The 11575-nt window shown below is 44.4% G+C and overlaps 1 protein-coding gene across 1 annotated transcript in view; it reads left to right on the top strand.

Annotated features, from left to right (window-relative positions):
• Nucleotides 1-707: 707 nt before the first annotated feature.
• The window catches only part of LOC128713346 (neural-cadherin-like), a 113687-nt gene continuing 102819 nt past the window's right edge, over nucleotides 708-11575 (top strand). The window contains exon 1 of the mRNA XM_053808205.1: nucleotides 708-816. Within this exon, the coding sequence (XP_053664180.1) occupies nucleotides 765-816 (52 nt within the window). The 5' untranslated portion in view covers nucleotides 708-764. The remainder of the gene's footprint in view (nucleotides 817-11575) is intronic.

The raw sequence follows: 11575 nt of genomic DNA, 5'->3' as shown, positions 1-11575 counted from the left end.
AACGCGCTTTCCACCATAATCAAGCATCCACGCCGGAAACGCATCCTGGGAAGCAAACCATACTGATATTGTGTGTGAAAGGGTGTGTAGCTGTGTGCACCAATCCGTGTGTGGATGTGTGTGTGTTTGAAAGGAAGGAAAGGAAAGCGATTCTTTGCATACCAACCACACTCAATATACCTTCGCACGGCAGGACACAATTCGGTAGTGAAATTCCTTGAGTGTTGGTGGGTGAATGGAGCACTACCGGAACTCCTTCCGGAACCAGGATGCTTGGCAGTCAGTGTTTGCCAAAGTTTTGCCTCTTGTGTGTTGGCAAAATGCAATAAACGAAGTGTATGTGTGCGTGCTTGTGCGCCTTTCGTATGTGTGTGTTTGTGTGTGTGTGTGTGTGTGTGTGTGCATATGTGTGTGGTGTTCGCTTGTTGGCTGATGTTCATTTCCTTTCCATTTTTAGATACCCATTAAAACTGGAGTGTAATTGAATTTGATAATTTTCCTTCGTTATCTCTAGCAAATTATTCGACCGGGGAGTGCTTGACAGTGTCGGTCGTGGTGAGTTTCAGCGTGCTTGTGACAGTCATTGGAAAGGAGTAACACAAAGAGTGAAGACCAAACCACACAAAACGTGGTCGAATTGAGAATAGTGATAGAAGTGCATCTATCCCGCGCGGTCCAATATCCGAATAGTTGCACCGAGGCAAACCATGTGCATTGAGTACGATTTGTGGTTTTGACTAGTGATACTGCAACTGATCGGCGTTATGGTGGATCCACTGAAAATATTCTGGGTACTAACAAACAGCACTTATTTAGGTAAGCTAGACCGGGAAGAATTATCGACGCAAGCGCACCTCACCGTGCGCCGAATAAACAAAGTTGAGCAAAGTGGAAGCGTTGAATCGAATTAACGTTTTGGGCAAAGCTATCATCCGATCCGTAAACCGTTGTCTCGATATTTTATTTTCCAGGGAATGGGAAATTCCACCAAGAGAATGAATTTAATGGAGTTTGAAAATTGCTCTTCACCGTGTGTGGTCATATGTTCCATTCGTTATCTCCATCGTCATGTCTATTCGGAAAATTTCGTGTTTTCTTTCGCCCACTCGAAATTGGAGTACTTGTGCATTTCCATTTATGAAAGAATCTCTTTTTTTTACTTTTTTTGTCCATAACAACAAATAGAAAGCAAAAGCAATGAGCATCTATGGCCTAAACTTTGACAAGCGCTCGGCTTGCGCGGATGATTATTTTTCCAACGAATTGCAAATCCACCGTCCGTCACACGTCTGGTTTCTTGTGATTGTGTCCTTCCATTTTGTTGTTTCGCACACCCACACACAGGCACGCGGTTCAATTTAATCGGGCTTCGGGGCTAACGGTTTTGCCGGCGAAATGGTTTCTAACCGGCAGGAAAACACTGTCTTGTAGCAAAATGCGAAACCATAAGCTGGTCGTATTCGGAGAAAATATATCGCCGCTTACCGCTTCAATATGTCGTCGTCACCCGTTCGTCGACGTTCGGGAGCATGATTGAAAGGGACGCAAGCTGCCGCCAGCTTTCGCCAATCGTGGGCATACATAAGCGCGAGAAAGCCTTCACACTGCTCTAGCGGCACATCGTCTGGACAGGGATGTAGCAAGAAACGCACGTACCAGTGCCTGGTGCCATGTGATGGGCCGTGAATTTTCGGTTCCATTTTCGCTTTCGTCCCCAGGCCAGCTAGACGTCACGGGAAATTGCTTCAAGGAAGGTTATGTTTCCGTCGGGTTGATCTTTAAACAGAGTACAGTGTGTGAATGGGATTGCACGGGTGGCTTGGATTGGATACTTTTTTGAGGGTTTTTTTTTATTCGAAACGATTGAATCTAGTTGGATGGAAATTTAAGCCATCCTCGCCTTGTTTTTTTCCTTTTACTGTGAATTTGCTTCTGTGACAGTTTTGACGTTTCATGGATTATTCATGAAATTCACGTCAACCACAATCAAACCGTTAAATGAAAGCAATGTAAAACATAGCATTTTAGCCGAAAAACATCCCTTAAAAGTGACATTCATCCGTAGTGATTGCGTTAAGCTAATCACCAAACTGCTTAAACATACAATTTAGAAAACATTATGCGGAGCACTAAAAAGGTAAACGGGTGAAGGTTTTTCGGGGCTAAAGGTTCTTCCATACGAATGGTTAAAACGGCATAAATATGCAACAATCTATAGCGAAATAAAACATTTGATATAGCTGTCCTCGTTTCTATTGGATGCTATTAAGCGCGAAGCTTAGGTCATCAACAAGCGATGATAAAATTCATTAGTTTCTTCAGTTTTGTTGCTGCCGCTTACACAACAAGGCTCAGCTGGAAATAAACTGATAGGCCACAGCAGTAACACCCCAGCGTGTCTGGTTCCAGATGACGCATTAAGAAACGATGTCCGTTGCCGTACATCGATCGGAAGTGAAACATTCCCATCTGGACGGTATCGTTATCCTTTCCAAGGCAGAAAAATAACACCCCGAAATTCGGGTTGTCATCGTGGTGTATGACTACAGCGATGGTTTTTCGTCGGGTGTCGTATCGAAACATGGCTACTCCCGCAGCAAGCCAGTGCCACACACTGCCATTTGCCCGAGATTTTCCCGGGGAAATCTTCACAACCCACAAACGGGATAATTAATCATCCAACAAAAGCGACTCACGAATGAAGCGAGAAGGCAGGTTAATAAAAATATTGCCACAACCAGACTGCTGCCGCCGGCCAGTACGAAGCAAAAAAAAAGGGGAAGCCAACGAGCAAACACAGAATTCGCTTCCGGTCAGAAGTGTTAATGTTGAATGAACCGCAACCGAACCTTAGGCAACTCGTTCCGCCCGGATCGAAATGGGCGAAGGGAATGGAAAATCCTAACGCTGGCGTTGCGTGGGATTGCTTTCATCTTGATAAAGCTACTTGCAAACTTGGTAGACCATAACCGTTCCCGGGAAAAGCGTGAATAATCACTTTTTTCAATGCCACAGTTAACAGGAGCCGTAGTAGATTGTTGTTCGGAGAACGGAAATAAGCCATGCCGAGAAGAATGGGACAGTATGATTCTGGCGAACTGAGCGTTATTTGTCATCCATCGTATGCACGGCTTCGTAACTGATTACGGAAACTTGTTATTAAGTTGCATGATGGCAACTTCGAACAGCAATAAGTGAATATCTTTCACTTTAAGCAAAACAAAAGGGAATATTATAGACGGATACAGGGTTTTCCTGTGTAATAGGAAACAAGTTGCTGGGTTATCACATTTGACTTTGTGATCTAGATATGTTTCATCAGGAATTCTTCCCACATTCTGGCACTCTTGGAAGCTGAAATCCTTTCTTTGAAAACTTGCAGGTTTGCAGGCTTTGAAAATGTGTATGCAAGGAAGAATTATCAAGGAATAAGTTTAACTTTATTTTGACAGTTGCATGTTTCAGCTCTTCTTAAACAGAATCCAGAAAAGGCTCCAACGTAGGAGCTCGGTTTCGAAAACCCTGTAAATAAATTGATATGTACCATTTTTCCTTCCTTGAACATAATAAAACATGTTTAATGGCGTTCTTTATTAATTGACTAAAATTGAAACCGACAATCATCTTCCATCGGGTGCTTGAGAGACTGCCTGAAAGCTTTTCAAGCCCATCCAACCGCACAGGCAGCCCAACTCAAGATTGTGTCTAAGCAGCTGAGTCAATCAGGAAACCCACCGAGCGCTTCCTACCCTTGCAGAAACACTACTTTCATTCAATACAAGGCCATAAGTACTAGCTTCGGGGTCAAAATTGCCAATTCACTATAAGCTCTTTTGCGTCGTTTATCAACGATGGAGACGCCTGGTCGTTCAGCGCCCACAACACCATAAATCGGTGATCCATGGGAATCGGTTCGAACCCGGTGCCAGCAGCTAACCAACAATCGGTGGCTACTCACATCATATTGGGAATTTCCCCCTTCATGCGTTCATGCGGCAACTAGCAACAAAAATGAAATCATGCTAATCATACGTAGGATATGAATGAACATAGACAGCAAGAAGTTTACTCAATGCGCGCGCGGTGGTGCAAAATGATGCGGTGCGCCGGCATTATTTTGCATTCTTTGACCTCAATTTTCTGTATGATTGATTGTGCCGGGGTGCGGCTAATTTTTTGCACTCATGTACTCTCGTCATATTTTAACCGTAAAACACACGGAGGGGTCGAAAAATCGCACCCGTACGAATGCGGGATGGAAAATCAACCCTCGTCTTGCTGTCACGATGCCATTAGGTAGCCGTTCCTGGTAGCGTTGAATGTCGTCTTACTGAGGGTTCAAGCACGGCGTTACCCTCGTCAAGCAGGGAAGTGCGGATCGGTGTTTTTTCGGGGCAAAGGTCACCCAACGGTCACGCAAACCGGGAACCGTGAGCGATACGGGCGCTAGAGTTCTGCGAAACAAACTGAATAAATCTCTCCTCTGGGAGGGGAGTTTTTGTTTTCGTTTCTTTATGCCAGACTACACGTATAATTAGCACATTTTGAGCTTATAGCGGGTTTTGCTTTCGATCCACATAAATTGTACGTTATCGCGTTGGTTAGTCTACTTCGCGTAAACGTTTCGTAACTGATCCTGCTCATCTTCGCCGGCAAACAGCACTGACAAAGTGTTGTAAAACGAAGCGCCACCAACTGACCAACGCAAGGCTGAAGTGCTTCGAAAGGGAATAATTAAAACAATTATCCCAACCCCCAGCTTGCTTCCGTTCCATCATCGCGTCGAGCATGCCAAACGCCCTTGCCATTGGCTTTCTGTTATGGGCCTCAACAGTTGTAGGTGAGATGAAAAATGAAATATCTTGCCATGCCGGCATCGGTATCTCGCCAAAGGCACATCGGAACCAACAGCTTCCTTATTAATCTTCATACCAACACGAAACTGAAGACCATCGCATCTTGGTAAACTTTGATTTTCCTGCCCATTCGGCAAGCAAGAACGGCAGGAATCGCCCACTTTCGTTTCACGCAGGCACGCACGCAAAAAGCCAGAAAATGGCTCCCAACCCAAAACATTCCACTAATAAGCAAACAGATTAAAATGATTTCATTTGCGAATAATTGGTTTTTCTTGATTGCTTTTCTTGTCTTTTCCTGGGCGGATGCTGCAGGTACATGGATGGCGGTGTACAGTGGCCGGAGTTTGGTCAGGAACTGTCTGTAAAACAAGCACACACAGCGGTGGTGTTGATTTCACTCCAACGAGACCAAAACATTGTTGGTGCAAAGAAATTTAGCGTAAAACTTTCCTAATGAAATTGAGAGTGAAGCTTTCTTTTTCTCTTGCCTTTCCTTGCCGAAAAACGTAGACTTTGCTTTTTCAGGCCTACCGGATTGCTCGATCGTAGGATTATATTACACAGCTAGGCGCGGGTGTTGGCATCTGTTGAGTGTCGGTGTGTTTTATGTCCAGCAGCTTTAGCGAGTGTTGTGCACCGCACCCAATTACCCACTATCCACTCAGTTAGGTGAGTGTTTACGTTAAGTTTATTTTTTCCCCTATATTTCCACTTTCAAAAGCACTGTTCGGTACGTCCGTTTTGACGAGGTACGAGGTTGAAGAACTGGTCGCATCCATTTTGCCAGACGGAGCTTGCCTGGTTGAGTAGTAAAAAGTGCAACAATATTACTGGCCAGGACAGCCTTCACCAACCCGGTTCGGAGCGCCCGGAAGCATTAGTTCAAACGCAGGGCGACCAATAAATTGTACGGACGAGGGTTTGTACCTCTCGAGGGAGATTTCTTTTTACACTCTGCGTAATATAAACACAAACTGTCCGGATCAGTCCACCTTGAGCCAGTAGCTTAGTGTGCTGTGTGTAAGTTGAAGTTGACGAAGAAAGAAGTAAACATATAACTACAAACGACGCTTCAACGTGGAATCCGGTTTATTTCAACAAAAACACAACTCCTGAAAGTGAAGAAAGGCTAGTAAGAAGGCACCAAAATAAAAACTAAATATGGAAAGCATCTTCCCCGAGCAGAGGAATAAACAGTGCGACATACAGTAAGAGAGCAAAACTTAACCTCGACCAAAGAAGCCGCATCAGTTTTTCAATCGTAAAATCAGAAGCGTTTCTTCTGTGGTGGATTATTTCCGTACCTTTTGCCACTGACACGCAGCTGGTTACGAGATGCTACCAGAATGGTGATCGAGTTTCTTTAGTTAGGTGTTTCTTTATGCTATTAATAGAATTTAGCATGGTTTCCATTAGCAAATTGCGGTAGCACAGAAGGAAGGTGCGTGACGAGCAGGAAATTGTCAAACTTTTAACTGTTTTATGTATCTGGAGCGATGGGAAGTAAATCGGATTAACGTTTATCAATAGCTGGGCGCTGTTGTCGTTTGTTTTAGTACAGCTCGAGCTATACACGCTGCAAGCATTTATTTAATGGATGAAAATACAATAAATATACAACCATTACTTGTTAACGAGTAGTATGGAACGAAACGCATTAAATTAGTGTTCCAATTTCAACGCAAAGGCAGCTTTTTACTACAAAAACCTCTCCCGTGTATGGCAGACAGTGGGTCTACACGCCAGGAAAGCAACCGGGTTTGAATAGCGGTGAATTCTAGATTCAATTATGATGAAGAGAATGATGCTCTAGGATAGTATCTGTTTTGCAATGCCAACCCCCGGGTACTTGTCTACCCGATCGCAAAACGAACCGACCTAAGCCTGCCGACATTAATTATTCATGCCAACACGAGTGCGAGTGTACGGGTCCCCCTTAAGAACGTTTAGGAATGCATACCAGATTGGAATGTTACCTTTTCCTGGCAGGTTCGGCATCTTCCTTCACCTTGTACTCCGCTTCGCATTCCTACTGCATTGAAATCCCTGCACATGCTCCCCAGGTCGGTAAAAGCACAGTTTTTCCTTCTTTGATCTAGCAGCCTCGGTGTGGAACTTTCATCTTCCCCGGAGCGTATCATATGTTTGCCAGGAAAGATCTTCTGATGAAATTAATGTCTCACATTTCATCGTGCTTCTGTCGTCGTGTTTCAGAAGCAAAAAGGTAACATAGGAGTGGTTGAGCTAGAAGAACATAGTGATCCACACTGAGTAACTGAGCTGGTAGGCGAGATTTTCCACTTTCGTGAACTCTAATCACCCGGGCAAAGGCTCATTCGTTTAAAACATTCTAACGATGTTCTTTACGAGTGCACACGGAATCTTGACGCTCCGCTGATTACCGGTTTGTGGAAAAGCTACAGGCATCTCTCGTCATTCCAGCGTATTGGAACACATTTTCTTAAACGTTCTCTGGAAGTGCTTGCTTTCCATTCACTCTGTAAGCAGAACTCAAGGTTATTTATGATATTGATAGTCATATTTACCGAAGCGGAAGAGATATATGTGAGGAATGTTTTTGTGAAGGGTAAAAAAAAGAACGAAACCACTCGAAACATCCACCCTCCGTTAACGTCACTAAGCAGCTTGTGAAGGTGAAGCGATCATATTGCTTTAAGCTTCATCACTGAACCGTGTGAACTGATCTCTCTGTACGCGTCGCAGCACATTGCAAAGGAACAGGAAGTGGTTTAATGGCTGAAATCACATAATGGCATCTTCTCTCCCTCCCACCCATATCTATACTTGCTTACACACCCGCCCCCTAACGCCTATCAAACCCTTTCATTGTTCATTCTCATTCCACCGTAATGAACGTCATTATCCATGGAATGTCAAATTTATTGGTTTTGCAGGCAACGCATACTGATACAGGCGCATAGTGCGAGTTGCGGACGTGCGAACCAACCAAAGGTTCAGCGGTTTTTTTTTTTCGGTGGGTGCCGGTTGTTGTGCATGTTCACTTTCTTTTATTTCAGGCACGGTCTGCACCAGCATCATCATCATTCGCAACGCGCCAACGGACGACGAAAACTTCATTTACTATGCATTATATGCAACCCGTACGAGCAATTGAGCCGCATACCGTTGGAACCGTTGGCTAACGGCAGCGAAAAGGCGGCCTTTCACATCCGGGATATCACGAATATTCGACACGTCGTTAATTTTCATTGCCACCGGTCTTTGGTTCGCTTTTCGCTCCGTATCTCCAGCATACCCCGTTTGTGAATGGTTTTGCATTCTTTTGTTGTTTACATATTCCACAACGTTTCGTACTTTCGGTCGTGTACAGCTATCACATCGAGTGTGCGCTACTGCAGTAAGGTAGCGCTTTTTTTCCTCTGCCAAGGCAATCGAAGCTGTTCTCTCGAAGAAGAACTAGCGGGTAGATGTTGAGTCTACCATAAGCCTCCAGTAACACTCCGACGCGTAAGGCAGGATCTTTTTCAACAATTTTTCACTCGGCTTAAGCTGAACCGGGTGTCTTTTTTTCACCATCTCCGTATCTTCCTTAGTGTTCTTGGCTCGAATGCCGTAAGGATGATTGTCAGCTTTTAGCGCAACTTCCCTCAATCCACGTGGAAAGTGGAACGATTTATAAGGAGCGAGAAAAAACATCCACCAAACCTTCGCACCAGAACCAATCCAGCACACATTCCTACTAGCGTATGGTTGGCTGTGGCGCTAGTTGACAGACAGGCAAGATGCATGATAGTGCATCAGCGACGAAGCGAAGGCATTTACCCATGATCGTTTCTTTTCTTTTGCTGTGCTATATATGCGGCGCATCTTTCACAGTGGCTCGTGAAATGGGTAGGCAGTGTGCTCCAGTGTGCCGGATTAGCCCCGATGTAAGAAACGATCCGATGCGACCTGAAGCTTTTGTGCACGTCCGCCCGGCGAGCTGTCGACCGTTCATCCGGAACGCGTTCGAAGTAATTGCGTGCATAAGCCGTGCTGAAGATATTGAAGATGGCTGGCGTGTGTGTATGTCTGTGTGTGAGTGTTTTTCCTTACTGTTACACTGTGTTTGTGCAGGTTCCCGTACATACCAAAAGAAATAATTCATCCCGTTGCATTCAAAATGACTATCCATTAGCAGCGTATATCCTTCGTCCCACGCGTTCGCAACGCTGATCCAACAGCTGAAGTAACATCGAGCACAAGCGTGCCACGGGATGGGACACAGACTGGTCAGCTTTTAAGAAGCTACGTGCCGAGATTTCCATCCATTACCATCCGAAGCTGGGCGGTGCAGCCGGACATTGGTGGAAGGATTAAATTTATGGATCGGAAACTGTCGCTTGTGATTTTCACTATCTGCAAACTGACCGTGAATAACAGATTTCGGTGTGCCCGGGTAAGCTTCAAACTTTACCCTTCGTTTGGTTTCATGTTTTCTTGCATTTTTTTTTGCGTGTGTGTGTGTTGCAATGTGGCTGCCATCGTGTCGCGTGACGAATATAAATCATCGCCTGCCAACGGACTGTGTCATAATCAAGCGAGTCCAAGCGAGTCGAGCTGAAGCACACAGCGAGCGAGAGTGTTTTCGAGCGTGACTAAAATATTCCTACGCAAAGCAGTAGCGGCGCAGCGAGTGGTTGCCGGTGGGAAAGATAAAGAACGTGTACATGCTTGGGAATGATGTTCCAGGCACACACTGCGTCTTATCACGATCGATATTTCATTGTGCTTTCGTTATTGGATTATGTGTTTTTGTGTGTGAGTGTGTCTTCAGGAGAATTTTTTTAAGAGTAAACATATTTTTTGTGATTTAAACTTTGGGAAATGACAAGAGTTTTAAATTCATCATAGATAACAACAAGGCATAGAACATAACACGAGTGCCGCGTTGAATGCCAAAGTAGAATTCATAGTTAAAAACGAAGGTTTTAAATTTCTTTCACGCATGGAAGTTCTTTAATTCAAAAACATGTCCAAATCTCTGACTACCGCTAGAAATAGTTCTCAATGGCTTTGACTTCAACAATTTCTGAAAACTCTCTCATATGTCGTTTGGTACGGTAATGCATATACTATCAACTCATTTAGAAAATTCTGTGGAGTACGTTCATCTCAAAATAATAGTTTTCGAAATAGAATAGTGGAACATTTTTTTTCACTATTTTACTCACTAGGACAAATCATTGGAAGAAATTTCATCACAAAATAATAGTTTTGTAAAACGAAATGATAATGACGCACTGGCAGTGAATTCCTTTTGCTGGCAGGTAAATAACAATCATCATTACGCATCTTCGTACACTACGATTTGAATGCCACAAACAGCAGAAGTTCAATTTATTCCTGTTGATAAGATAAGCTAGCCAATAAGAGAAAGTGCATTGAGCAGCTTAACACTTTCCGGAAGCCACTGACAGTTTAATATCCACGAGTATCATCCGCCATCGGAGTTGTGGCAACATCCATGCAGACTTTTGTCAACCGCAAACAATGCGGCTGCTGTCAAATATCGATCTGCCCGTGGCATGCGGCCTCGTTCCGCATCGTATTCCTGCCTTCCGAAATGGTTCACCTATCTAGGCTCATTGAAACTCAGTTTGTCATCGGTAATCCTTATCAAATAGAACCCACCTGCGCCCATCTCGCCCTCGCGCGAAGGGTCTTGATTTTCATCGTGCCTTTGTGCGTTCGTGCGTGTTTGGGGTGTTGTGATATGTGAAGACGTTTTATTTTTTTTGTTGTTGCAAAAATGCTTCACCGTGTTCTCAGTCAAACATCTCACCGTCACGTTCCATGCGCCTTGCGGCGATTTGTCAATGTTTCCACTGGTAAACATGTTCTGGTTTGGCCGCAAACAAAGTTGATAAGTTGGCGACAACAACCCAAGGGCCTTTGGACGTCAGATTCGGTGGCAATTCCTTTCATTTTTGTGTGAGCTGTGCGTTAACGGCACGCTTTGGTCGCTTTGGTACGAGTGTTGAGATTGATGAAGCTATCATCTCCACAGGCGTGAACCAGCTGCCAGTTTGTGCGCTAAATCCCAGTGCAGATCAATGTCTTTTTGTGTGGCTTCACTTTCCACCTGGGGAGGGAGCGAGAGAGAAGTGCGGAGAATTTATCATCTCGATCGTTTCATTAAGATTACTACCAGTCACTACTGTCTCCATAACGCCCTGCTGGATGGTAAAGCCTTGGAGCGTGATAAGATGTAGAACCTTCAAGCTTTACCGTGTCAAGGGTGGGAAGAAGATAGCAAAAAGTTCATCATGTACCGGGAACGGTGGTGTGATACTGGTGATTGTTGTTGTGATTGGTAAAAGTCACGCTTATCGATGTTGTCACTTGTCAATTGGTAACATTGTATCGAGTCGCGGGTTTTGCTCTTGATACGTGCTTCTGCATGCCAGAAACCGAAGCGAAACGGTAGGTACGTGATGAAAAGCAACACAAAGCAACCTTGAGTTGGATGGCTTTCGTTACTCCACTTCATCATTACACATTTTCGTTGTTGGAAATGAATGGGCGTCCTAGATAAGAAGCTTGAATAAGATGGCGTTCGTCGGGGTTGGGGAGTTTGAAAATGTATGAAGAATGCCTTGTTTCAATGTCAGTAGTCTTGGCCTATTTCCGGATTTAACACGCTTGATTGAATCTAGATGTCACGAGCACGACTTTCTTCTTGAGTGCGTTCA

The sequence above is a fragment of the Anopheles marshallii genome, chromosome 3 (assembly GCF_943734725.1).
Source record: "Anopheles marshallii chromosome 3, idAnoMarsDA_429_01, whole genome shotgun sequence".
Taxonomy (NCBI): Eukaryota; Metazoa; Arthropoda; class Insecta; order Diptera; family Culicidae; genus Anopheles; species Anopheles marshallii.
The sequence above is the reverse complement of the archived record's forward strand: the minus strand, read 5'-3'. Positions and strand labels throughout refer to the sequence as shown.